At 64.1% G+C, this 23,891-nt stretch overlaps 1 protein-coding gene across 1 annotated transcript in view; it reads left to right on the top strand.

Moving 5' to 3' along the window:
* The first annotated feature begins 20,158 nt into the window (after nucleotides 1-20,158).
* The window catches only part of MUC5B (mucin 5B, oligomeric mucus/gel-forming), a 28,552-nt gene continuing 24,819 nt past the window's right edge, over nucleotides 20,159-23,891 (top strand). Inside the window, 5 exon segments of the mRNA XM_045821023.1 lie at nucleotides 20,159-20,252; nucleotides 22,421-22,474; nucleotides 23,083-23,139; nucleotides 23,325-23,589; nucleotides 23,694-23,808. Coding sequence (XP_045676979.1) covers nucleotides 20,183-20,252; nucleotides 22,421-22,474; nucleotides 23,083-23,139; nucleotides 23,325-23,589; nucleotides 23,694-23,808 — 561 coding nt within the window. The 5' untranslated portion in view covers nucleotides 20,159-20,182.

Raw genomic sequence — 23,891 nt, forward strand, 5'->3', positions numbered from 1 at the left:
CTCTGTGTGGTTTCTGAGCTCGTCCGTAAAACCCAGGGACGGGAAGGGCAGTCCTTGGTCCCCAGGACGGGGGGAGGGAGCGGGGGAGGAAGCCGTGCCTTCCGGGCTCTCCCGGCACACGGGAGCCCAGCTGTGTGCGTGTGTGTGTGTGTGCATGCGTGCGTGTCCCCGTGTGCATGCACCTGGGCCGCCCCCTGCAGGGGGGCTGTGGCCCCAGAAGCCCCATCACCTCTCCATTCAGCCTGCAAACCGGGCCCCGCCCTGGGAAAGCCCACATCCTAAAGCCCGGCCCCCTCCCATGGGGGCCCAGACGCCCCCAGCCACACGACTGCCAGAGGCTGCACTGGGGAGGGTGGGGGGGGAGGGGTGCGGAGGGCACCCACCACCTAGACGGAGGGGGCAGAGGGTGGGGGCACGGGGAAGCCGGAGGTCAGCCCCAGACCCGGCTGGCCCTGTGCAGGGATGGCAACGGGGGGTCCCTGAGCGAGGGGAGGGCCGCCCGGAGCCGGCCGCTGGGATGACGCCGCCTGGGCTGGACGTGGACAGGACCCGGGACTGGCAGGACGGGCAGTGCTGGCCACCGGGGGACACCCTGGGGCTCAGGGTCCTGTGGACGCCGGGCAGGGGCTGAGGGACCAGGAGCCCACTCTGGGCGGAGGGCGATGCCCAAGGGCATGCACTCCCCGGTCTCGCAAAGGGAAACTGAGGCCGGGGCACGGCAGGTGGAGGGAGGTCAGCGGCCCGGGGCGGGGAGCTGGCCCCACGTCCCTGCGTCTGGGGGCGTGTCCCAGTCTCGGCCCCTGGAATTCGACGCCCAGGGCTCTGTCCCCAGAGTCACACTGCGTGCGTCTGTGGCGAGACCCAGCCCCAGCCTGCGAGGTGGGGCTGCGGCCACAGGGCCGACCTCCCACCCCCAGGATGTGGCCTCCTCAGGGGGCAGCACCGTGGCCCACCACGCACGTCTGGCTCGGCCTGGGGCTTGGGGTGCTGCATCAGGGGTCCTGGGGGCCCTGCCCATCCATCCAGGCCAGCCCACGCCCTGAACCTCAGGGCTGAGAGGCCCCTGGGTGGGGCTGGGGTCACTGGTGGCCTCCACCCCTGTCCACCCCATCCTTGAGTCCAGGCCTGAGCGGGAAGGGCCATGTCCCGGCCCAGTCCCCAGCCGTCCCTCTGACAGGCTGCACACGGCAGAGCTGACCTCAAGCCTGACCCCTCTGGTCAGTCACCAGGTCGGGGGCTGAGGATTCGGTGACGCCGGCCCAGCCAGAGCAGCCTGGGAGCTGGCAGGTCGGCAGCGAGAGGCCAGGCAGCCCCTCGGGCCCCGGAAACATCTGGAACGTGGGGGGCTGATGCGGCCGCAGGAGGCAGGACACCCGGCCAGCAGCGGGGCGCTCGCAGACCTCAGCCCTGGGGGCCGCCGCCCCAGTGCCCGTGACCCCGCAGCCCCGGGAGGCCCCCTGGTCAACGTCCCTGCCCCCCGGAGGGCATCGGGTGTCGGAGCGAGCCGCCCCTTCCTCCTGGGCGGGGTGACCGCCACCCACGGGCGACTAATCCCCACCCCCCGCGGAGCACACAGCCCCTGCCTGGAACCGAGGCCGAGGCAGGAAGTAACCAGATAGCCCGCCCGGCCTCGCGGCCCCTGGCCCGGTTGTGCAAGCCGTCTTTTCCTTTCCGGAAAGGGCTGCGAAGTGGGGCGGGGGGGCCCAAAGGGGCCCCCACGGGGCTCTGCCCACAGGGGCGGCTCCTCCAGGCCGAAGCCTGGGCCCTCACTCCGTCTGGGGCACCAGGAGGGGCGGGGCAACCTGTCACCCCTGGGGTGTGGGCTCACGGTCAGAAGGGGCCCCAGGGCACCAGGGCTGGCCCGGGCGTCCCAAGAGCCCACTTCCCCCGGCCCCCCTGGAATCTGGCCTGGGGGACCCTTTGGAGGCCTGGCTGAGAAGCTCGTGGCTCTGGGTGCTGTCCTCCTCCCACAGTGAAGGGCTGTCCCTCCCTCAGGCGTGGGGAGCCCCGGTTGGGACCGCACACGGGGGGTCCCCGAGAAGCCTATGACCACAGTGGGCGGGACGGGTTGCAGCCACCTCCTGACCTTTGCCCCCACCACGCCCCCACACCCACGGCACCTGGAACTGCGGGCCCCCACCCCGGCGCCGATGCACCGAGCGAGGCCGCGGGGCCTGAGGTCAGAGCAGGGCCCCGGGCAGAGCAAGGAGCCCAGTGACCTCGGGGCGGCTGGCCGAGCCCTGGGAGCAGAGGCCCAGGAGGAACGGTCTGGGGGACAAAGAGGGACTTGGGGAGCAGGCAGGAGGGCAGCTGGCGGGTGCTGGCCGCGCCCCTCAGTGCCAGGATGGCCTTCCGCGTGGGCGGGAAAACGAGGGGCGTCGTGAGAAGAGGCCCCCCTGCAGATGAAGCCCGGGGCGGGGGGGGGGGGGCCGGGGCAAGCCCAGGAGCGAGCGCAGCCCCGAAATCAACAGGTCCCCACGCCCCAGGCGCCGACAGACGGCCACGTCATCGGAACGCAGCCCCCTCTGAGGCAGCGCCCCAGCCACCCGGGACCCAGCGCTGTGGCCTCTCGCGCTGGGCAGGGGGCGGAGGGGGTGCGCAGAGCAGGACCGAGCCCCCGAGGGCGCGGCGCGGCGCTGTGAGTGAGCGCGGCCCCCATGGCGCGGCCGGGCGCGGTCCCCGAAGGAAGTTGGCAGACGCGCCGTGGAGCCGGCACCAACGTCAGTGTCCTCAAATCCCCGGTCAACTGTGACGAGGAAGGACATGCAGGGCGCCGCCCTGCCAGCGAGCGGGAGGGGGCAGTGACCGTGGGACCGGGGCCCGGCGGTCCCCGCGCCAGCCGAGGGGACAGATCGCTGCCTGGGGAGTGAGCAGGAAAGGGGCACGGGGGGGAGGCGGGGGAGGGTGGGGTCTGCCTTCAGTGTCGAAGGAGGGCGGCCCGGCAGGCCCCCCCCGAGGGCTGGTGGGAGGTCGGGACCCTCGGTGCCTCCAGAGGGGTGGAAGGGGCCAGGCCGTGGGGGTCGCCGGCCTGGGCTCCGAGTGCGGGGAGCTCAGCCTCGCCTTCCGGCCCCCGGGCAGCAGCAGGACGATGATGCCAGCGGGGCGGGGGGCGGTCGGGGGGGTGTCAGATGTGACGGTGGCAGGTGCGATGGCCCCGCTGTGGGGTCCGTGAGGGGACGGGACCCCGCCACAGGGGAAGGAGACGGGGCTGGGGGGGGCTTGGCACGGGGTCCCGCGGCCACTGGACCGCCAGACGGAAGTGCAGAGGGCAGGCAGGTGGGTGGGGCCAGACGCCAGGGTCGGGGCCACAGGGGGTCCCCGCTCTCGACCGGGGCGCCCGTCTCAGGAGGGTGAGCGGAGCGTGGGCCTTGCCCGGCTCTGGACGCCGGCCGACCCGGGGCCTGGGGCGGGAGAACTGGACGCCAAGCCGTCGCTGACGGGGGGGCCTCCCCCATCCCGGGCCCCCCCGCCCCCCCGCGCACCTCCTGGAGGGCTGCCCCGGGCTTCTGTTTCTTCACAGAACGGAGTGACAACCAGACACAACGTGTCGCTGTTACGCAGCCCGTGGGTCCCCGTCCCGGAGGACGACGTCCCGAGGACGGAAGCTCCGAAGGGCACAGCCGGGACTGGAGTGTGCCCAGAGCGGCCAGTCAGAACCGCCCGGCCAGGCGGACAAAGGACCGTTAGGCCGTGGGGGGCAGCCCGGGGCTCAGGGCCCCCAACCTGGGCCTCGGGGGCTGGCAGGAGGGCCCAGGGAGGCTCAGCGCCCACCCATCGTCCACGGGGAGCAGCCCGCTGGCTGCAGGGAACTCGGTGCCCTGAGCAGAGAGTGGGTGGCCAAGCCACAGGCCCCGAGGGGTCTGCCCGAACCCCCACCCCCACCCCGCATGCCAGACGCAGGGCCACCCTGCCCCTCCAGGAGCAACACGGCCCCTCCCCCGCCATGCCTCGAAGGAGTGGGTGGGGCACCCGGGGGCCCGGCTTGTCAGTGGGTACGGCCTACCTTGAAGGGCCCTGTCTAAGCAAGGGGACCCAGCCCACCGGGGAGGGGGGGCAGCCCGGGAGCCCCCCAGCTGTGCACGGAGCCAGGAGACCTGTGGCAGCTGGGCCCTGGGAGACGGTCCCCGGGAGCAAGCGCTGGCCGGGGCCTCCGGTCCCCCGGGCTCAGACTCATGAGTCCCAGACTCCAGCTCAGGGCGGGGGGCTTCGGCCCAGGCTCCGGATTCAGGCCCCTTCCCGCCCCCCGCCCCCACCTGGGGTCCTCCCTGCTGTGGCGGGTCTCAGCAGAAACTGGGGGTGGGGTTCCACCCTGGGGTGCGGCCCGGGGTAGGGACAGCCGTCCCCGGGGCACGTGGGAGCGGGTCCGGCTCCAGGCCCGGAGCCCCCCGTGGCGAGAACGTGGGCTCGCGCACCACGTGAGGGTCCACCGGGCCCACCTCTCCTCAGAGGGGCGGTGCCCGCGCCTCCCCCAGGGCCACCGGGAAACCGAGTCTCTGCAGAGCCCACTCTGTTTCTGAAGAAACGGGGGCAGCACTCGCTTGTCGCTGGCTGGCACGTGGGATGCGTCGCTCACGGTCCGGCCGGAGGCCTGGGATGGAGGGCCGGGCAGCTCGATGGGCAGAGGCCCTGCTCCGGAGCAAGCAGACCCTGAGGGGCCTGGGGGGCCCGCCCCTACCCGCAAAGTCCACTCCCTGGGTGTGCCCCTCGGGCACTCCCTGGCCGCCGGCCCCACACCAGAGGCCGCCCCTCCGGAGCAGGGTGGCCGCTCAGAGTTCGAGCTCAGCAACTGCAGGCCCGGGGCCACCCTGCAACCGAGCTGTGGTTCCCGGCCCCAGCCCTGGGGTGTCGGGTCCCGTGCCCCCTCCTCGTTTGCCCCCCACACGCGCACGGAGTGCGGGCCGCATCCGCAGCCGGGGCCCTGACGGGACGGGAACAGGGCATCTGGTGTGAGGGAACCCCAGCCGGCCTCCCCGCAGCCCAAACGCAACAGGGTGAAGCTGGGGTGCCGGAGATCACCCCTGGGCCTGCGTCCCTCCTGAGGGACGGGCCCTGCAGGGGGGCTGTGCCCAGCCGCTTTTCTTCCCCGACTGGGGGCCCGGCCGGGTCCAGGTGGCCCAGGACGGCACGGTGTCCCGCAGCCTCCCTGCCCCAGACCCTGGTCATTGTCGGGGCCCTGGGGCTGGCGGGACGGGCCAGGAAGCAGGCAGGCCAGGGTGTGAGCCCGGCCCCGGTGCCAGGCGCCTCTGTCAGCACCTGGGCGGAGGGGGTGGCCCGGGGCTACAAGGTCCGTGTCTGGGCCCCTCTGCCAGGTCTGTGGGTGCTGAGTCCACACCGGGGTTCCTGGAGGGAAGGGCGGGCCTGTTTGCCCGCTGACACTTGGTTAATCTCCGTCCCTGGCCCCAGGGCACAGCGGCCTCGCTCCTGTTTGCTCTGCCCTGTGCCACCCTAATCCTGAGCAAACGAGGGCCCGGGGGCCCCCCTGACCTCCTCCTCCACCCACACCCGCCCTGCCCATGCAGGGGCCACTCTGGGCTTCCCTGGGCCAGGCCTGTCCCCACCGACCTGGCTCTGCTCTTCACAGGGGGGCCCCCAAGGGGCTCTGCAAACCCGTCCTTCTCTGGGGTGCCGCTTCTCCAGGGCTGGGCGAGGTGGAGACGGAGGGGAGGGGGCAGAGCAGAAATGGGGAGGGGAGGCGCCTCTGGCCCCTGCCCAGCGACTGCCACCTCACACTCACCTGCTGACCACTCAGTCTGGCTCTGCCCCGGAGGTGGTTGGGTGCCCGTCCCCAGCCCTCCCTGCCCCCACCCCCAAGCTTCCTCTCTCCTTGCTCGACCCCCCCACCTCCCCCTTCCCCACGCCCCTCCCGTTCCCTTCCTGTGCCCTCACCCAGGTCCCGCGGGGGCCGGCGCATTGGGACTCCTTCTCGTCGCTCAGACCCCAGCCAGCACGGCTCGTCCGCGAGACCCCGGGCGGGAGGACCAGTTGCAGAAACAGCACGGAGGGCCGGCGCCCGCCCCTCACCAGGTCCCCCGCACCGGCCTCCTTGGCCCTCTCCTTCCCTGTTTGCTCAGGTGCATGCGCGCACACCTCCTCCCGCCCTCTCCGCATCCGCCTGCTTCTTCTGAGCCCCTTCACCCCTCAACAGGGGGGTGCGTGCCTCCTAGGCGCAGGGCAGGGCGCAGGCCGCTCAGCCAAGAGCGACAGGTGGCCGTCGACCACCGTCCCCCGTTGTCCTGTCCTGACCGTGCTCCTGTCTCCAGGCCTAGGACTGGCCCAGGAGCCGGCCCTCGGCCCTCCCCTGGCTCTCCACCTGCACTGAGGGTTAGCTGGGGGCGATGCCCGGGGACCCCGTGGGTGTCCCACCACTCGTCAGCCTGTCCCCAGGGGCGCTAGGGCCCACCGGGGGTTTGCGGTCACCTCCGCTCCCCGTGGCTGGCGTCCTGCTGTAGGAAGGGCTCCCCCTGAGTCATTCTTCCCTATTCCTGTACGTCAGCACGGCCTCGTGAGATTCTGTTTTTCAGAATAAACCCTTTTAGAAATGTAAGTCCACGAGCGACGCGGCGGACCGGGAAGCTCTGAGCCCTCGTTGCGCCAGGAACGTTTAGAGAGAGCAGAGCGCGCAGCCGCCCGCACCAGTGTCCTCAGAGCCGCAGGCAGACGCCGGCGGAGGTTCGCGGCGACCGCGCGCACGTCCGGGCGAGGGAAAGCCGTCCTGCACGTGGTAGGAGCGCCCTGTGGCCTCTCAAAGGTCTGCTCGCCCGAGCGCCGCCCCGCCCCGCGCGGGGGCTGGCGGGGGGCGGGGGGTGCTCCGGGCTGGGACTGCCGGGCCAGCCCCCGCCCGCCGCCTGCCGCCCAGAGCCGCAGGAGGAGGCACCGTATCTGCACCTCCCCGTGGGCCTCTGGTCCTAACGGCCCGGCAGATCGCTGGAGGACTGACGCAAGGCGCTCCCCTCGCCGCGGCTTTACTTGGAATTCAGGCGGCAGAGGCTGCAGGCACTGCTCATGAAAGCTCCTAAGTGACCGCAGACCCTCGGGCTCCTGGGGCAAGAGGCGGCAGGCGGCGGCACGCCACGGGCCATCGGGTGCCCGGAGCTGCCAGACCTGTGGGCGGTTAGAACACTCCACAGCGGCCACGTGGGCACGGGCGTTCAGGGAGCCACACGCACACCGAACCGCCTCGGGCCGACCTCCAGGCTCCGAGCAGGTCCGCCAGCCACGTGCCGTGGGGCCGCCTCGGCAGGGCCCGGCTGCAGGGCCTGGGGAAGCTCCCGGCCCACTGACCACACACGACAAGGAACAGTCTCAGTAAAAATTGGAAACGTCTTAGAACACACGGATCAATACAGCCTTTGACAATAACAGCAACAACAAGGGAGGGAGGGAGGGAGGGAGGGAGGGGGGGAGGAAGGAAGGAGGGAGGGAAAGGGGGGAAGGAAGGGGGGAAGGAAGGAAGGAAGGGGGAAGGAAGGAGGGAAGGAAGGGGGGGGAAGGAAGGGGGGAAGGAAGGGGGGGAAGGAAGGGGGGAAGGAAGGGGGGAAGGAAGGCAGGCAGGCAAACATTGGAAGAGGAAAATAACCTGATTTCCAGAATTACTGTATTATAATAGTGAACTCTCCATGTTCAACAACAACAACAACAAAATCACAAGACATACAAAGAAACAAAAAAGTACGGCCCATTCAAAGGAGTAAAATAAAGTTACAAAAATCACCCCTGAGGAAGTGCGGGCATCGGTCTGACGAGACAAAGACTTCAGAGCAACTGTCTTAACAGAGCCCCAAGCGGCGAGCAGAACAGGGGCGGAGACCCAAAGGGAACCATGGGGAGCGTGCGTGTGCAGACGAGACACTCACAGAAAGAGGTTAACAAAGACAAGCAGAACTTCCAGAGCTGAAAAGTACCCACAGCTGAAATGAAACGTTCACTACAGGGGTTCGACCACAGACCTGAGCAAGCAGAAGAGAGGTTTCACCGAGGCGAAGACAGGACAATTGAAACCATCACGTTTCAGGAGAGAAAGAAGAGTAAAGAGAAGTGAACAGACTGGAGGAAAACGGGTGGGGCCCCCCCAGCAGGCCGACACGTGCGTGGAGAACATCCCAGCAGGGAGGAGAGAGGGACAGAAACGTTGTTTGAAGAACTAACGCTGAAGAGAAAACTTCCAAGAAGCTCAGCAGTCTCCAAGCAGGATACGCTCCAAGAGACCCCTCCTGGCGTACATTGCAGCCACACTGTTGAAAGAAAAAGAGAAAATCTTAGAAGCACCGAGAAGGAAGCCACTCGTCACTCACACGACGTTCTCGGGAGGCCCTCAGCCCGTCCATCGTGAGAACCCTTGGGGTCCAGAGGGGCGGTGAGCGCCGCGTTTGAGGTACGGAAAGAACATGCCGTGGGCAGAGACAGCTGATCCTGGCAAGGCTTTCCTTCAAAAGTGAGAGAGAAATGAATACATTTCCACGTCTACGGAAGCCGAGGGCGTTCACGACGGCCAGATCTACGCTACAAGCAGCGCTAAAGAAGGAACAGTCCTTCAGGCTGAAACTAAAGGACGAAGGCAGTCGATTCAAGCTGCACGAAGAAACAAAGTTCCAGCAAAGCTGAGCATGTGAGTGAATGTAAACGCCACTATCCTTGTCGTCTGGGGCTGTAACTCTACTTTGTGTGTTCTCCATGACTTAAAAGTGCATAAAAATAATTATAAATCTTTCATGGGGAACTCAGGACTAATTATGTAATTTGTTGCAGTGACATAAGGAAGAAGCAGGGCTGCACAGGGTTCGAGTTTTATGCAACTGAAGTCACGCTGGTGTCAGTTCATATTAGACTATTGTAACTTCAGGGTGTTATGTGCAACCCCATAAGAACCACAAACAAATCTATAAAATAAACACATACAGAAGGGGAAAGAAAATAAAAATGTGTTACCACAAGAACTCAATTAAATGCAAAAGACAGCAGTTTTGGAATAAATCAAGAACAAAAATGTCAGGTAACATACAGAACCACGCAGAAAAATGGCAGAAGCCCATCCTTATCAATAACTTTAAATATACATGGATTTAAACTCTCCATTGAAAAGGTGGAGATTGGCAGAATTGATTTAAAAAAAAATCCAACTATATGCTTTCTACAAGAGACTCGCTTTAGAACTAAAGACACAGTAAAAATCATGGAAAATGATGGAAAGTAAAATGATGGAAAAAGACATTTCTACAAAAAAAAAAAGTAACCCAAAGAGAGTGGAGGTGGCCACATTAATACCAGACAAAGTAAACTTTAAATTTAAAAAGGTTACAAGAAACAAAGAAGGACGTGATTTATTGATAGGGAGTCAACTGAACAGGGAAACATAATAATTTTAAACATCAACGCATCAGACAGCACAGCCCCCAAATATCTGAAGAAGACCCTGGCAGAACTAAGGTGAGAGAGAAATTGTTCTGAGGTGAAAGCTGGGGTTTTGACACCACACTTTCGGTCATGAATGGAGCGGCCAGACAGAAGACCAGCAGGGAAGCAGAGGACGGGAGCAGTGTGGACACCAGTTACAGCCAACACATGCGCACAGAGCGCTGTGCCTGGTCACAGCGGCTGCACATTTTCCTCAAGGACACGCGGGACATTCTTCACGAGGAACTGTCTGTTATGCTTCGAAGCAAGTTTCAGTAAGTTTTAAAAGATTAAAATCAGCCCTGGCTGGCATAGGTCAGTGGATGGAGCGCGGGCTGCAAACCAAAGCATCGCAGGTTCGATTCCCAGTCAGGGCACAGGCCTGGGTTGCAGACCACGGCACCCAGCAACCGTACATGGATGTTTCTCTCTCTCTCTCTTTCTCCCTCCCTTCCCACTCTAAAAATACATAAATAAAATCTTTAAAAAAAGATTAAAATCATACAAAGTATTATTTTCCAACCACAAAGGAATGAAGCTACAAATCAATACTAGGAGTAAAACCGTAAAATGCACAGACGTGCAGAAATTAAACAGCACACTTTTAAGAAGGCAACAATTCAAAGAGGAAGTTAGGAAATACTTAGAGATGAACTTAAAAACCGACATGCCCAAACTTGTGAAATTCACCGAAGGAAGTGCTAAGACGAAAACGTGTGACTGTCAGCACCTACATTAAGAAGGACAAAGCCCTCAAATCAGAAGCCTGACCGTACACCTTACAGACCTGGCAAAGGAGAGACAGGTGAACCTAGAGCGGAAGGGAAGGGAATAATCAGGTTAGAGCAGAGGGAAATAAAACGGAGGCTAGAAAACAGTTGAGAAGACCACAGAAACCAAAGGTTGGTTACTTGACAGATCCACAAACTTGATAAACCTTTAACCACGCTGACTCAACAAAAAAGAAGACTCAAGTTTCTAAAATCGGACATGAAAGGGACATTCATTTGTCCCCTGAAAGGAAAATTCAGTAGGGACATTACTACTGATTACATAAAAAGCTATTGTTATAAAAGAATACTTCAGACAAACTCGATAACCCAGAAGGCAGGGACACGGTCGTAAAACACGCACCATGCAACATCCAACAAAACTGACGCGTGAGGAAGCAGACCAGAGGCAGAGGCCTGCGACTAGGAATGCGACTGAATCAGGACCCGAGACCCTGCCAACAAACCAAAGCCCAGGGGGAGGGGCTCCGTGGGCGACCTCTGCCACCCCATCAAAGAGGAGGAGCCAGGACAGACGCTTCCTGCACTCCCCACAAAGCTGCAAGGGAGCTGGAAGGAGCACGAGGCCTCCCCTGCGGCGCCAGGCCCGGAGCCAGGGAGGGGAAGACACGCAGGAAACGAGGGACCGGCAGCCCCGGGGAGACTGACGCCGAAGCCCGCGGCAGGACGCCCGCACGCCCGTTCGGTCAGGGGGCCGCTCACCTGGCCGCTCCCCTGGCCGGGCGGGTGTCACTGCTGCAACACAGGGACAGCCCGACGGACAGACGCAGCTGATCTCTAGGTTAAAGGGGAGAATGGGAGCCCTCCTTTTCTTAACTCAGGCCGAAGAAGAGCCTGCCGAAATCCAACACCCTTTCATGGTTTAACAAATGACGCTCAACAAACCAGGGACGGAACTGGGCCACCTCAACACAATAAACGCCGCGCAAGAAACACCCACATGGAACACCAGGTCAGCGGCCGATGATGGACGCTGTCCGTCCGAGAGGAGGGAGGAGCCGAGGACACGCCGCTCCCACCGCGGCCGCTCAGCGCAGCCCTGGACGGTCCAGCCGGAGCCGTGGGGCAGGAGGCAGGGGAAAGGCACCCGGGTTGGAAGCGAAGAAGCAAACCTAGTCACAGACAACAGGGTCGTGTACGTAGAAATCTTTAAAAGCTCCACCCAAAAACCCCACCCACTCAGGCTTGCTGTGGGCCAAATGTGTTTCCCCTAAACCCACGTGTCAAAGTCCTGCCCCAAAGGCAACAGTATGGGGGGGGGTGTCTTGGGGAGGTGCCGCAGCCGTGAGTGGGGAGGTGCCTCACTGCAGAGGCTGCTGAGTGAGCCCCCCACCCCTGCGGCCCAGGAGAGCGCCTTCCCCCGGGGCCCAGACCACGCCGGCCCCCGACCTTGGATTCGCAGCCCCCAGAACCGTGAGACATAAATTTCTGTTCTTTATAAGCTACCGGGGCCGTGGGGTTTTGATACAGCAGCCTGGACAGAGCGAGGCTGAGCCAATAAGTGAATTCATCAACTCGCTATATGCCAGCAATGAACAATGTAAAAAGGAAAATACGAAAACAATTGCATATACAGTAGCATACAAAATAACGCAATATGAGGAATAAATTTAAACAAAGAGGCAAAAAAATCCTGTACACTGAGAACAACAAAACATCGCTAAAAGAAATTAGAGAATAACACACATAAGTAGAAATACATCCCATATTCATGGGTTTGAAGACTCATTGTATTTTGCTGTGAATACTGCACACCCACGTTTTTGGCCCAAACGTTTAGGGGGGAAAATTGTCTTAATTTTTAAATTCAATTATTTATGTATTTATATTTTGATACTTGTAGTTTGTATTATGAAGGAATTCTAGCATTTATATTGAACATATCATGGTACAAGAAATGTCATGTAACAAATAGTTACAAAAGACAAGAACAGACACAAGTTACAAGAAATTTAAAAAAAATTAAAAACACGTATATAGATACAGAATTGCCCACATGACATGAATAAAGTGCATCCTTATTGATCCCTGAAAAATGTGGTCAAAAAGCACATTATACATGGCAAAATAAGGCAATGGAGAACACCATCCAAAGGTATCTACAGAGTTAATGTAATTCCTATCAAAATCCCCATGGTGGATTTTTTTTGTAGGAATAAAAAGATCCATCCTCAAATTCATACAGAATTTCAAGGGACCCTGAACAACCAAAATATTCTTGACTAAATGAGTAAAGTTGGAGACTTCCGGCCAAGACGGAGGTGTAGGCAGACACACTGCACCTCCTCGCACAACCAAAGGAAGGACAACAACAAATTTAAAAGCAAAAACAACCAGAACTGACAGAAAATCGAACTGTATGGAGGTCCGGCCACCAAGGAGTTAAAGAACAAACATACATCCAGACGGTAGGAGGGGCGGAGACAGGCAGCCAGGGCACAGAGGACGCACAGCAAGGCAGCGGCTGGAGGACGGGGGTGGGTGAGGAGGCAGCTGGCACACTGGGAAGCCCCACATTTGCGTGCAGATAAACCAGGAGGATCAACTGGGGAGTGAGACAGACCACGCAACCCAGGTTCCAGCCCTGGGAAATAAAGCCTCAAAACCTCTGACTGTAAAAATCTGCGGGTTGTGACAGTGGGAGAAACTCCCAGGCTCACAGGAGAGTGTGCTGGGGAGACCCACAGGGTCCCAGAACACACACAAGCCCACCTACCCGGGAATCAGCACCAGAAGGGCCCAGTTTGCTTGTGGGCAGCGGAGGAAGTGACTGAAAACTGCTGAGAGTGGAGCAAGTGGCACTGTTCCCTCTCGGACCCTCCCCTGCAGACAGCATCACAACGCAGTGACATGAGTAGCCCCACCCTGGCGAATACCTAAGGCTCCACCCCTTAGTACGTAACAGGTGAAAGAAAAGATCAAAGTTCCAGAAAAAATACAACCAAGCGATGAAGAGATAGCCAACCTATCAGATGCACAGTTCAAAACACTGGTAACCAGGATGCTCACAGAAATGGCTGAGCATGGTCACAAATTAGAGGAAAAATGAAGGCTGTGCTACGTGAAATAAAGGAAACCATACCAGGAACCAACAGTGACGGGAAGGAAACTGGGACTCAAATCAATGGTTTGGAGCAGGAGGAAGAAAGAAACATTCAACCAGAACAGAGTGAAGAAACAATAAAAAAATAAGAGGAGAGGCTTCTGAACCTATGGGACAACCTTAAATGTTCCAACATCAGAATTACAGGGGTACCAGAAGGAGAAGAGGAAGAGCAAGAAATTGAAAACTTATTTGAACAAATAATGGAGGAGAACTTCCGCAGTCTGGCAAAGGAAACAGACTTCCAGGAAGTCCAGGAAGCTCAGAGAGTCCCACAGAGGTTGGACTCAAGGAGGAACACACCAAGGCACATCATAATTACATTACCCAAGAGTAAAGATAAGGAGAGAATCTTAAAAGCAGCACGAGAAAAGCAGACAGTTACCTACAAAGGGGTTCCCATCAGACTGTCAGCTGATTTCTCCAAAGAGACCTTGCAGACAAGAAGGGGCTGGAAAGAACTATTCCAAGTCATGAAAGGCAAGGATCTACATCCAAGATGACTCTGCCCAGGAAAGCAATCATGTAGAATGGGAGGGCAGATAGAGTGCTTCCCAGATAAGTCAAGTTCAAGGAGTTCATCATCACCAAGCCCTTATTGTATGAAATGTTAAAGGGATTTATCTAAGAAAAGATTAAAAAAAAAAACCATGTATAATCAAAGGTCAGCAAACTCACAATTACTAACAACCACACCTAAAGCAAAACCAAAACAAACTAAGCAAACAACTGGAACAGGAACAGAACCACAGAAATAGAGACCACATGGAGGGTTACCAGCGGGGAGGAGAGAGGGGGGAATGGGGGGGAAAGGCACAGGGACTAAGAAGCATAGATGGTAGGTACAGAATAGACAGGGGGAGGCGAAGAATAGTGTAGGAAATGGAGAAGCCGAAGAACTGTGTGCGACCCAGGGCCGTGAACTGGCCGGGGGATGGGGTGGGAGGGAGGGTGCAGGGCGGAGGGGCACAAAGGGGCGGGGAATGGAACAACTGTAACAGCATGATCAATAAAATATATTTTAAAGAAAGGAATGAAGTTGGAAGACTCAAGCTAGCTGACGTCAAAACCTAGTTCAAAGCCGCATTAATCAAAACCCTGTGGTGTGAGCCGGAGGCCGGACGCGTGGGCCGTGGGGCGGTCCAGGTGGAGCAGAAGTGAGCCCTGGCGCGGGTGGGCGGACGGTCAGCCGTGCTCGACCGGGCGGAGACCACGCAGTGGGAGGGCGCTGGGTGGGGCGAGTAGCACACCCAGGCAGGGAGGGGGAGGGGCGCGGGTCTCACCCACCCACTCGGCAGCCCTGGGCCCGGCCGGCTCACACCGCCAGCTGTCCGGCATCCCAGGAAACACCGCGCCAGCCTGGGGGCGGGGGGAGGGAGCCCCTGGAATTCCGGGTACCGTCCCCCGTATCTGGGAAGAGGCCCGAAGCTGTATTCGCCCCAAGGCCTGGCAGGCCGGAGAGGGCCCACAGTGCCCGAGGGAAGAAGCCCACGACCACCTTCCAGCATCCACTCCTCTCCCCCAAAAACTGGCACCGCCTCTACCTGCCAATCAACACGTAACCCCTTCACCCCACCCGCCAACCACGTGAGTCCTCAGAACAAAGGACCAGCGGCTGCCACGCCCCACCCTCGCCCCCTGGACCTCGCGGTTGTCCCCCACCCACCTCGGCCGGCCTGCCCTCCCCCGGGAAAACAGCACCAGGCAACCCTGCTCGCCCGCTACCAGACCCGCTGGTCTGCGAGTCTTTGCTGCGCTGGAAGAAGAACCGAGTTTCTGGGAGTTTCTCCCGCAAGGACAGGGCGGCGTCCTCCGCAAACGGCGCCGGGAACTGGACATCCAGGGGCCAAGGGGCGAAGCCGGACCTGCACCGCATGGGAGAATCAGTTCAGAACAGATCCGAGACCCGAACGGAAGAGCTGAGATTGCAAAACTCGTAGAAGAAAGTGGGGGGGCATCTCTGTGAGCTGTTTCTTCTTCGGCCACGATTTCTTGGTTCTGACTCCCAAAGCACAGGCAAAAGAGATTCGTTGTATCGACACGAAAACCTTCCCTGCGTCAAAGGCCGTCATCGAAGCGTTAGAAGGCGGCCACGGAGTGGAGAAAACATTTGCCAACCTTTACACTAATATTCGCAACAGCAGCGAAAGCCCCCCACCAGCCCCACTCAGAACCGGGCCACGGGCGCGAACACACGTCGCCCCTAAGAAGCTGCGCCAACAGCGAACGGACACGCGGAGCGATTCTCAGCGTCCGCCGCCCTGAGCCCATTGCCAGTCAGGGCCACGGGGGGGGGGGGCGCTGCGTCGCCCCCGCGGGGTGTGAAACCAGCGGGTGTGGGCCCGGCGGGGTCTCAGGGCCCCCAGGGACCCTGCTGCTGTGCCGGGGCGGCGGGGGGCGGGGGGGGCGTCGTCCCGTGAGTCCTGAGAAAGTCCCACGGAACCGTGGCGCGGCCCAGCAAGTCACCCCCAGGTGTAGACAGAAGCAGGGACCCAAACAGATACTTGCGCCCCCGTGTTCACGGCGGCATTAGTCACAGCACGCAGACGGTGGGAGCAGCCGAGAGCCCACGGGCGGAGGCTGGACACACAGTACGTGGCCCGTCCACAAGGAGGGAATCTCGACCCCCACTGCAGCGCGGAAGGGCCCTGAGGCCACTGCGCTGAGTGGCTGAGCCAGACACAGGCGGACAGACGCACGTGACCCACCGGCAGGAGGTCCCTGGAGGAGGCGGAGCCACGGAGACGGGACGTGGGGCGGGGAGCCAGGGCTGGCGGAGGGGCGGGAGCGAGTGTTCCGTGCGCGCCCTCCGTTTGCGAAGATAAAACCGCTCCAGAGGTGGACGGTGGTGAAGGTCGAACAGCACGGCGAACGGACTTCATGCCACCAGATGCACACTTAAGGGGGTTAAAATGGTGACTCTCGTTCCCCTGTGGCTTCCCTGCTTTAAGTGCTCAGCGCCCCCCAGATCCGGAGCAGACCCCCAGTCCTCCGCTCACCTGACAGAGAGCACCCCCATCTCGAGCTCCATCGCCCCCCAGGCCCCAGGCCCCAGGCCCCGCCAGTCGCCAGTCGGGGTGCTCTCAAATCCTCCAGGGGGCCACAGTGGGTTCCCTGCCCCTCCTATCCCCTCCCTGGCGGAGCTGATCCGAACTTTGCTGGCGCCCCCCCTTGCCTCCCCTCCGCTCAGTGGTCGCCTCGCCCACAGGGCTGCCAGCCCCTCCAGGCCCCCTCAAGGCCCCTCCTGCTGCCGAAAAGGCTGTGCGGGCTGCGAGCCGGAGGGGCGGGCCCTGTGCTCTCCTAGTCCTGGGGAAACCGTGCCCAGGGCTCATCACAGTGTGCTGGAAGGACGACTTAGGAGGGAGGGAGGGAGGGAGAGGAACAGGACAGAAGCCCCTTTCTCAGGCCCCCTTTCCCAGGGCCGCTGGCCCCCATCGAGCTCGACTGACCCTCAGTGTTTTAGGAGCTTCTGTGCTCCAGGCTAGGACATTCCTGGAAGCGCCCTGAGGGCGCGCAGGCTCCGGAGGGAGCAGGCCGCGCCAGACCTGGGAGGCAGCCCTGGGAGGGGGAACGCCCCGCCGCTGGACCACCCCGGCTGCCCAGTCGGAGCTCCGAGGCTCCACCCGGGGCTGGTGCATGCCTCCACACCCAGCCCCTCCCTCCGCTGGGACAGTCCGTGAAAACTGCTCTCTGCACTTCGTCCCCTTTGCAAATTCTTGCCCCCGACCCCCCTAGAGGGGGACGGGCCGGGGAAGGGATCTGTGGGAAGGCCAGGCAATCAGAGACCGTAGGCGTGGGGTCACAGTCGTCACGAGGGGTGGAGGGCCTCTTGGGAGAAGGTCTGCAGCCCTGGGCAGGGCCCGTCTCACTGCTGAGCAGCCCTGGGACCAGGCGGCCCAGATGGAGCGTGACCTGCCCATCCCCCAACCTCACTGCCCAGCAGGGCTGCCACAGCCCCCTCACTGCACCCCACATCCCAGCACAGGGCAGAGATGCTTAGTAACGTCAGAGCGGGCCACGATGGCCCAGTGTGTCCTCCACCCATCTCTTCTGGACCAGGCTGGTGCCCCGAGTCTCGCTGGGAACACCCCGAGTGTGTTCGGGGCAGGGGCCGGGCTGGGCCACCCCAAGGCCCAGGGCTGGGGCATTTCCCCGCCTGGACCACCCAGCCCTGGACTTGTCTATCTTAGAGCCCACTGGTCACACCACTGGGCCGTTCAGCTCACCGGGACTGTGGCCCTTGGCACAGAGCCCAGGGCTGCCGGGCCCTCAGGGCCACCCCCTGTCCATGCGGCCCCTGAGGAGCCGGAGGCTGCAGGTGTGTGAAGCCCCGCCCCCAGCACGGCTCTGAGCTACCCTGCAGCCAGCCACACCTGCGACCCCCAGGGCTGTGCCCGGTCCTGCAGACCCTCCATGGTGCCCGCGGGACAGCTGGGCGCGCAGCCCGCACTTCATTAATGCCTGAGGCCGGCGGCACCCAGGGCCCGTCGTCCTGAAGTCCGCACTGCAAGTGGGAGTGGGGGGCGGCTGAGAGGCCCTTGTCCACCGGGGCTGAGGGTGGGCTGGGGAAGCCTGCCTCTGAGCCGGTGGGGGGTCTTCAGTCCAGTCACCTCTGGACTCTGTGGGGCCCAGGGAGGCTCCCCGTGGCGGCCGCCCCTGGGCTGGAGGAGGGGCGGGCGTGCCCGACACGGGCGCTTCCTGGCACTGCACGGAGCTGCGGAGTTGCCGGCGGCCCTGGCCCCGGCCCTCCCTCCCGGCAGCCGGCCCCTGCTGCCTCTGTTCTGGGCTCCCTCAACTGTGAAGGGGTAAACTCGCTGAGCAAACAGGCTGGGCCGGGGCGCATCCGGGATGTCTCAACAGCCGGGACCCTGCGGCCGGCACGTCTCTGCCATCTGTGCCGTGAGGCGCCCGGGGAAGTGTGAGCTGAGGGCCCCCACCCGCGTGGAGCCCACCAGCCCGCCGCGGCGGGGGAGGCGGAGCGGTGCCGTGCCCCCGGGGACCCAGACCGGGCTGCCCGAATCGGGCTGGCGGGTCCCCCCGCCCCCCCTCCGCCCCGTGCTGGCCACTGGTGGTGGCAGGGCCACGCGCCCGTCCCCGGGGGCACGACAGAGGGCGCGGGGCCGGCAGGGCAGGAGGTGGGAGCCCGGCGGCAGGCTGACCGCGAGCCCCTCCCCAGGCCTCAGCCGGTTCATACCCCACAGCCCCCTGGGGGTCCGGGCGCTGTGCACCACCACGCTGACCCCCACCCCAGGGACTGGGCATCACTGAGCACCGGCTGTTTGGCGGGGGAAGGACAGGGTCGGCCGGGGCCTGGGCGCAGCCTCCAGCCCTGTCCCGCAAGGACTGCCCAGCCCTCCCTCAGAGGGCCCTCACGTCGTGCCCTTCTGCCCGCGTGGGGGGGACAGCGGGGCTGGGTGTGACAGAGCTTTGGAGACCCCAGGCCCCCCGCCCTGAGCCTGCCACCCGGGGAAGGACAGCAGCGATGGGGCCGGGGTGGCCGGAGCAGCAGGGTCCCTGGGTCCTGGGCTGCAGGGAGGGGTCCCAGGCCTCCCAGGGGGCCCAGGGCCCAGGTGTGCAGGCAGGGCCATCGACCCAAGCAGGCCCAGCAACCACACGGCGACAACTCTGGCCTCGGTGACACAAACACCAAATCGGGGTGGGGGTCCCAGGTGCCCCCTTCTGTCCATCACACAGACCCACCCAGAAACCGCCCACCGCCCGCCCGAGGGGCTGCTCACGGCGGGGTGGGGGGGACCCTGTGCTTCCCACCCGGTCCCTTCCGAGGGACGAGGCGAGTTGCGGGGTGTGCGTGACAACCCTGTGACAACAGCCAGAGCGAGAAGGCCGGGGTGGTCGTTACCACGTGACCCCGAAACCCGACTGGCCAGCTGGGAAGCAGGGCTGCCGTGGCTCCGACTTGGAGCAGGTCCCGGCAGGGAGATCCCCCATCAGACCCCATCAGACCTGCTGGGGCCCCCGGACCCCAGGCGGGTCCAGGGACCCTGACCTCGGGAGCGAGGGGGGGTCACCTGGGACTCCGGCTGGGAGCCCCCGCCCTGCCTGGACCAGGGCAGCGGGGGACAGGTACCAGCCAGTTCTGAGCGGCAGGACCAGGATGTCTGCTCTCAAGGCCCCATGTATTTCCCCTTGAACTCGAGCTTGGGAACACACAGGAGCCCAGAGACCTACAAGGGGCACTGGACGGCGTGTGGGGTTCCGAGGCACGAGCCTCCTCCTAGGACCCCCAGAAGCGGCGTCGACCGGGTACCCCGCCCTCCACGTCTGACCGGCCACACCCCCCAGCTGGGCGGCAGAGCCCAGGGCCCTTGCCTGGCCAAGCGCGCAGTGAGCTCTCGGCCTCGAAGCCCCTCCCCACCCTGGGACTGGTGGTGGGCCCAGGCCTGCTCCCCTCAGACCCCCTCAGACTTCCTCAGCCTCCGCCAGGCTCTGGGGGTGGGGGGGCTGGACCTGGGGCTGAGTGTGAGGCCGCTGCCGACTGCCCTCCCCCACCGAGTGGGGGGCGGGCTGCTGCATGCGGACCCTCCTGGGTGGGCTGCCTGCAGGAGCTTTGCCGGCGGGAAGGGCTGCCAGTGCCACTGCCCCGGTGTGGCTGCGGGTGGACAGGCACCCCCTCTCCCCGCCGGTTCTCGGAAGCTGCTGGGGGCGGGAGTCCTGGGCTCCGGGGCCGAGCCGAAACCCTTCCTCCTCCGCACCGCCTTCCTGTTCGGCCCATCCCCGAGAGCAAACACACGTGGCTGGCGAGGCGGACGGGACAGTGCCCCCGTGGCCAGGAGCCGGGCTCAGGGCCAAGCCTGGCCGCTATATAAGCCCCGGAGCCCCCAGGGGAGCGAGCACCTTGCCCCACTCCCTCTTCACCACCCGCCCACCAGTCGCCAGGATGGGCCCCCCAGGCGGGTGCCGGGCACTGGCGTGGGCCCTGCTGGCCCTGCTCCTGGTGCAGAAGGCAGGTAAGGTGGCACCCTCACCCGGGGTCCCAGCCCGGGGCTTCGCCTGCTGAGAACCACAGGCAGGACCGCACCCCGTGTGTCCCGGAGACGCTGGGTGCCCCGGGGAAGACGCCCAGAGGGTCTTGGCCTCTAGGATTGGGCGGGGCGAGTGCTGGTGAGCAGGCCGAGTCTGGGGGTCTCCCCGCGGCCCGTGAGGCCCCCATCAGAGTGGGCAGGGGCAGCCGCAAGCACCGGCCCTGCCCGACGGTGCCCCTCCATTCTGCCCTCGGGGAACGGAGGTCCCTCCCGGACACGGGGCTGCCGCGGGGTGAGCAGGCGGCCCAGCAGCCGGGAGCCACCTCCGTCCCCCGACACCGCACCTGCTGCTCAGCCTTCCTCAGCCGCCCCTGTCTGCCTGTCTGTCTGTCTGTCTGTCTGTTGCCCCCCCACCCCAAGGCCCCCTGGCCCCGAGCTCCTCGGGAGCAGCAGGAGCCCTAATACTCACAGTCAGCGAGGAAGATGCGGCCTCAGGGGCTGCCTGGGCGACACCTGTCCCCGGCTGCACCAGCTCCCACAGGCTGCCCCCACAGCGCCTCCCCCTGAGCTGAGGGTCTGGGCGGGTGACAGGGGGGTGGTGAAGGGGGGCGGTTGTCTCCCCGAGCCCCTGCCCTCGGCCCCCTTTCTTAGGTGAGCCAGAGGGGGCCTTTCCCACAGCACCTCCTCGGGGGGGTAGGGGTGCTGGGACGCACCGGTGCACAGCGGTGCGCGTCCGGCCTGCTGTTCCGTCCGGGGTGCCGGTTCTCGCAGCTGTGATCCCACTCGGGGCAGCTCCTCCAGGCTCCTGGGGGTCTGCCAGCCCCGGGCCCTGCCCCTGAGGGGGGCCTGCGGTGAGCCCCGTCTTACCCTTCCCTCGCTTCCTTCTTCTCGGGGGCAGATCCCTCGAGGCGAGGTGGGGGCGGGTGCACGGTGGTGGGTGGGGTCCCCGTGGGCTGCAGCCTCCGTCAGGGCTGGGTGCGGTGGGCCCTGAGTGGGCGGCCTTCATGCCCAGGGATGTGCAGTGATGGGGGTCGCTGGGGGGCATTTCTCCGGTGAGGGATGGGGGCCCCGGCTCACCGGGCACCCCCCCGCACCCAAGGAGGGCCCTGCGTGGAGCCGGTCCTCCTGGAACACCCAGGAGGTGGGCACACCCAGAGGAGGGTGCGCCGTGTGACTGGGGTTCTCTTGACGGGGCCGGGACAGGCAAGAGGGGCGGCGGGTCAGGGGTCAGGTGGACAGACGGGCGGAGGGTGCGGCTGGGCCCCCGGGTGAGGGCAGGTGGATGCGGGGCCAGTGCCGAGGGTGTCAGGTGTCCGTGGTCTGGCCGGGAGAGCCGGACGGGAAGCAGCCGTCGCTGCGATGGCTGCCACGGGGACTCGGGGCCCCACCCTGCCCCACCCCCCCATGAAACGCAGGCATGAGTGAGAGACCCCTCGCAGGTTTGGGGAAGGGGTCCTGGGCCATGTAAAGGGACCCCCACACACACACACCAGCCTGGCCGTGAGAGGCCTGGGGCCTCAGGCCTGTCCACCAAGGCAGCGAGAGGTCACCGGGGCTCAGCCCGGGTCAGGATGGCCGGGGAGGCCCTGCCCGGAGGTGGCGGACACAGGCCACCCCAGCCACCCCAGCCCTGGGGCTCCGGGCCCCCCGCCGCCAGGCCCGGTGGCTCCCGCCCACCGGGAGCTGCCCTGGCCGTGGGTTTTGCTAAGTCACGCCCGGCAGCCTCCCCAGCCGAGTGTGCCCTTCGCCCCAACAAAGCCCGTCTTTGTCCGCCCCCGAGGGGTGGGGGTGGGGCTGAGCCCTCTCCCCGAGGTGGCCGGGGTCAGCGGGGCCAACGCCTCTTCCCGGTTCCACTCTGCTGTCCTGTCACCTGCGAGAGGAGGGAGAGGGGCCACAGCGAGTTCTCGCAGGCGGGATGGGGGGCGGTCAGCACGAGGACACTGCAGAGGTGCCGTCCCTGCCAGAGACTCCCACTCGGGGCGGGGGGGGGCTTGCATTGTTCTCTCCCTCTGGGTTGCCTGGAGGCCAGAGCCCGCTCCCGCGGCTGCCTCCCTGCAGCCCTCGGAGAGCGGCCCCTGGGTCCCCGGACGGGCCGCCGGGCAGCAGGGGCGACCTGCCTGGCCTCTCACTGACCTCCTCCCCTGTCCCCGCAGAGACGCAGGACAGCCGGGAGCTGAGCTGGGCGGGCACAGAGGCTGCCAAGAACGGTCAGAGGGTGGACACGGGTACTCGGCCCGAGCGGGTGGAGGGGCACGGGCGGCAGGGCCCGGGCGGCGGGGACAGACCCTTCCCCACATCAGCTCCGAGAGGCACGGAGGCCCTTCCCGGGCCCCGCCTGCCCGGGGGAGGGGACGGCGGGGGGTGCTGAGCGAGAAGAAAGGAATGGAAGATGCATGGCAGATGCTCAAGTGCACACACATGCCCACACGCACCCACACACTCACACATGCATGCACCACGTGCGCACATGTCTACATGCTCCACGTGCACACACGCCTACATGCTCACACACACTCGTGTGTACGTGTATCTGCATGGTCCGTGTGCACACGTGCACACATATTCACACATGTGTGCACACACGTGTGCACACACTCAGGGCCAGGCACACACAGAAAAGCACATGGCAGGAGCGTGTCTCAGGCAGATGGGGAGGCTCCAGCAGGGGGCACCCGTTTGTCCTGGGCTCCCTGGGGTGGGGGGAGGGTTGGCGGGAGGCTCCTACCACTCCCGGGTGGCCGTGAGGAAGGCGAGGTCCCAGGCAGGGCGTGCCTGCCCGACGGCGTCCCTGCCGTGACCTGCGCTCCCTCTGCAGCCCAGTCCCTGATCTTCCTCCCGCCTGTCAACGTCGCCGGCTTCCCCACCATAAGCCGTGAGTGGACGCCGCCCTCTGCTGATGGGGTGGGGGGGCTGCTGGCCCCGGGGGTCAACGATCTGGGGTAAAGCTGGGACAGTGAGGGGCAGCTGGGTGGCCTCGGGCGCGGTCTCGGGCCCCTCCCGCGGGGGCTGGGTGCGGGTGGCGGCGCCCCGTGAGGCCCCACCTCGCTCTCCCCGCAGCCCTGGACCCGGCCCACAACGGGCGGGTCTGCAGCACCTGGGGCGACTTCCACTACAAGACCTTCGACGGCGACGTCTTCCGCTTCCCCGGCCGCTGCAACTACGTCTTCTCCGCGCACTGCGGGGCCGCCTACGAGGACTTCAACGTGCAGCTCCGCCGCCACGGCCCGGCCGGCTCCAGGCCCGCCATCACCCACGTGGTCCTCAAGGCCCAGGGGCTGGTGCTGGAGTTCTCCAACGGCTCCATCCTGGTCGACGGGCAGCGGTGAGCCTGACAGGCGTGGGCGGGCTCGGGGGCCAGAACCCCGGGAGGGCACTGGGGCCAGCCCTGAGCCAGGGCCCAGCGAGGACCAGAGCTTTGTGCTGCAGGGAAGAGCTGCCCTACAGCCGGGCCGGCCTCCTGGTGGAGCAGAGCAGCAGCTACGTCAAGGTCACCGTCAGGCTGGTGCTGACCTTCATGTGGAATGGAGAGGACAGCGCCCTGGTGAGAGGCCAGCCCCCGGCCCCCCCTGGCCCTGGGTGCTGGGGCCCCAGCAGGTGGACTGGGGGTCATTGGGGGGCCCTGGC

This window comes from Phyllostomus hastatus, unplaced genomic scaffold, assembly GCF_019186645.2.
Source record: "Phyllostomus hastatus isolate PE091 unplaced genomic scaffold, TTU_PhHast_1.1 phas_scaffold_443, whole genome shotgun sequence".
In the NCBI taxonomy this organism is placed as follows: Eukaryota; Metazoa; Chordata; class Mammalia; order Chiroptera; family Phyllostomidae; genus Phyllostomus; species Phyllostomus hastatus.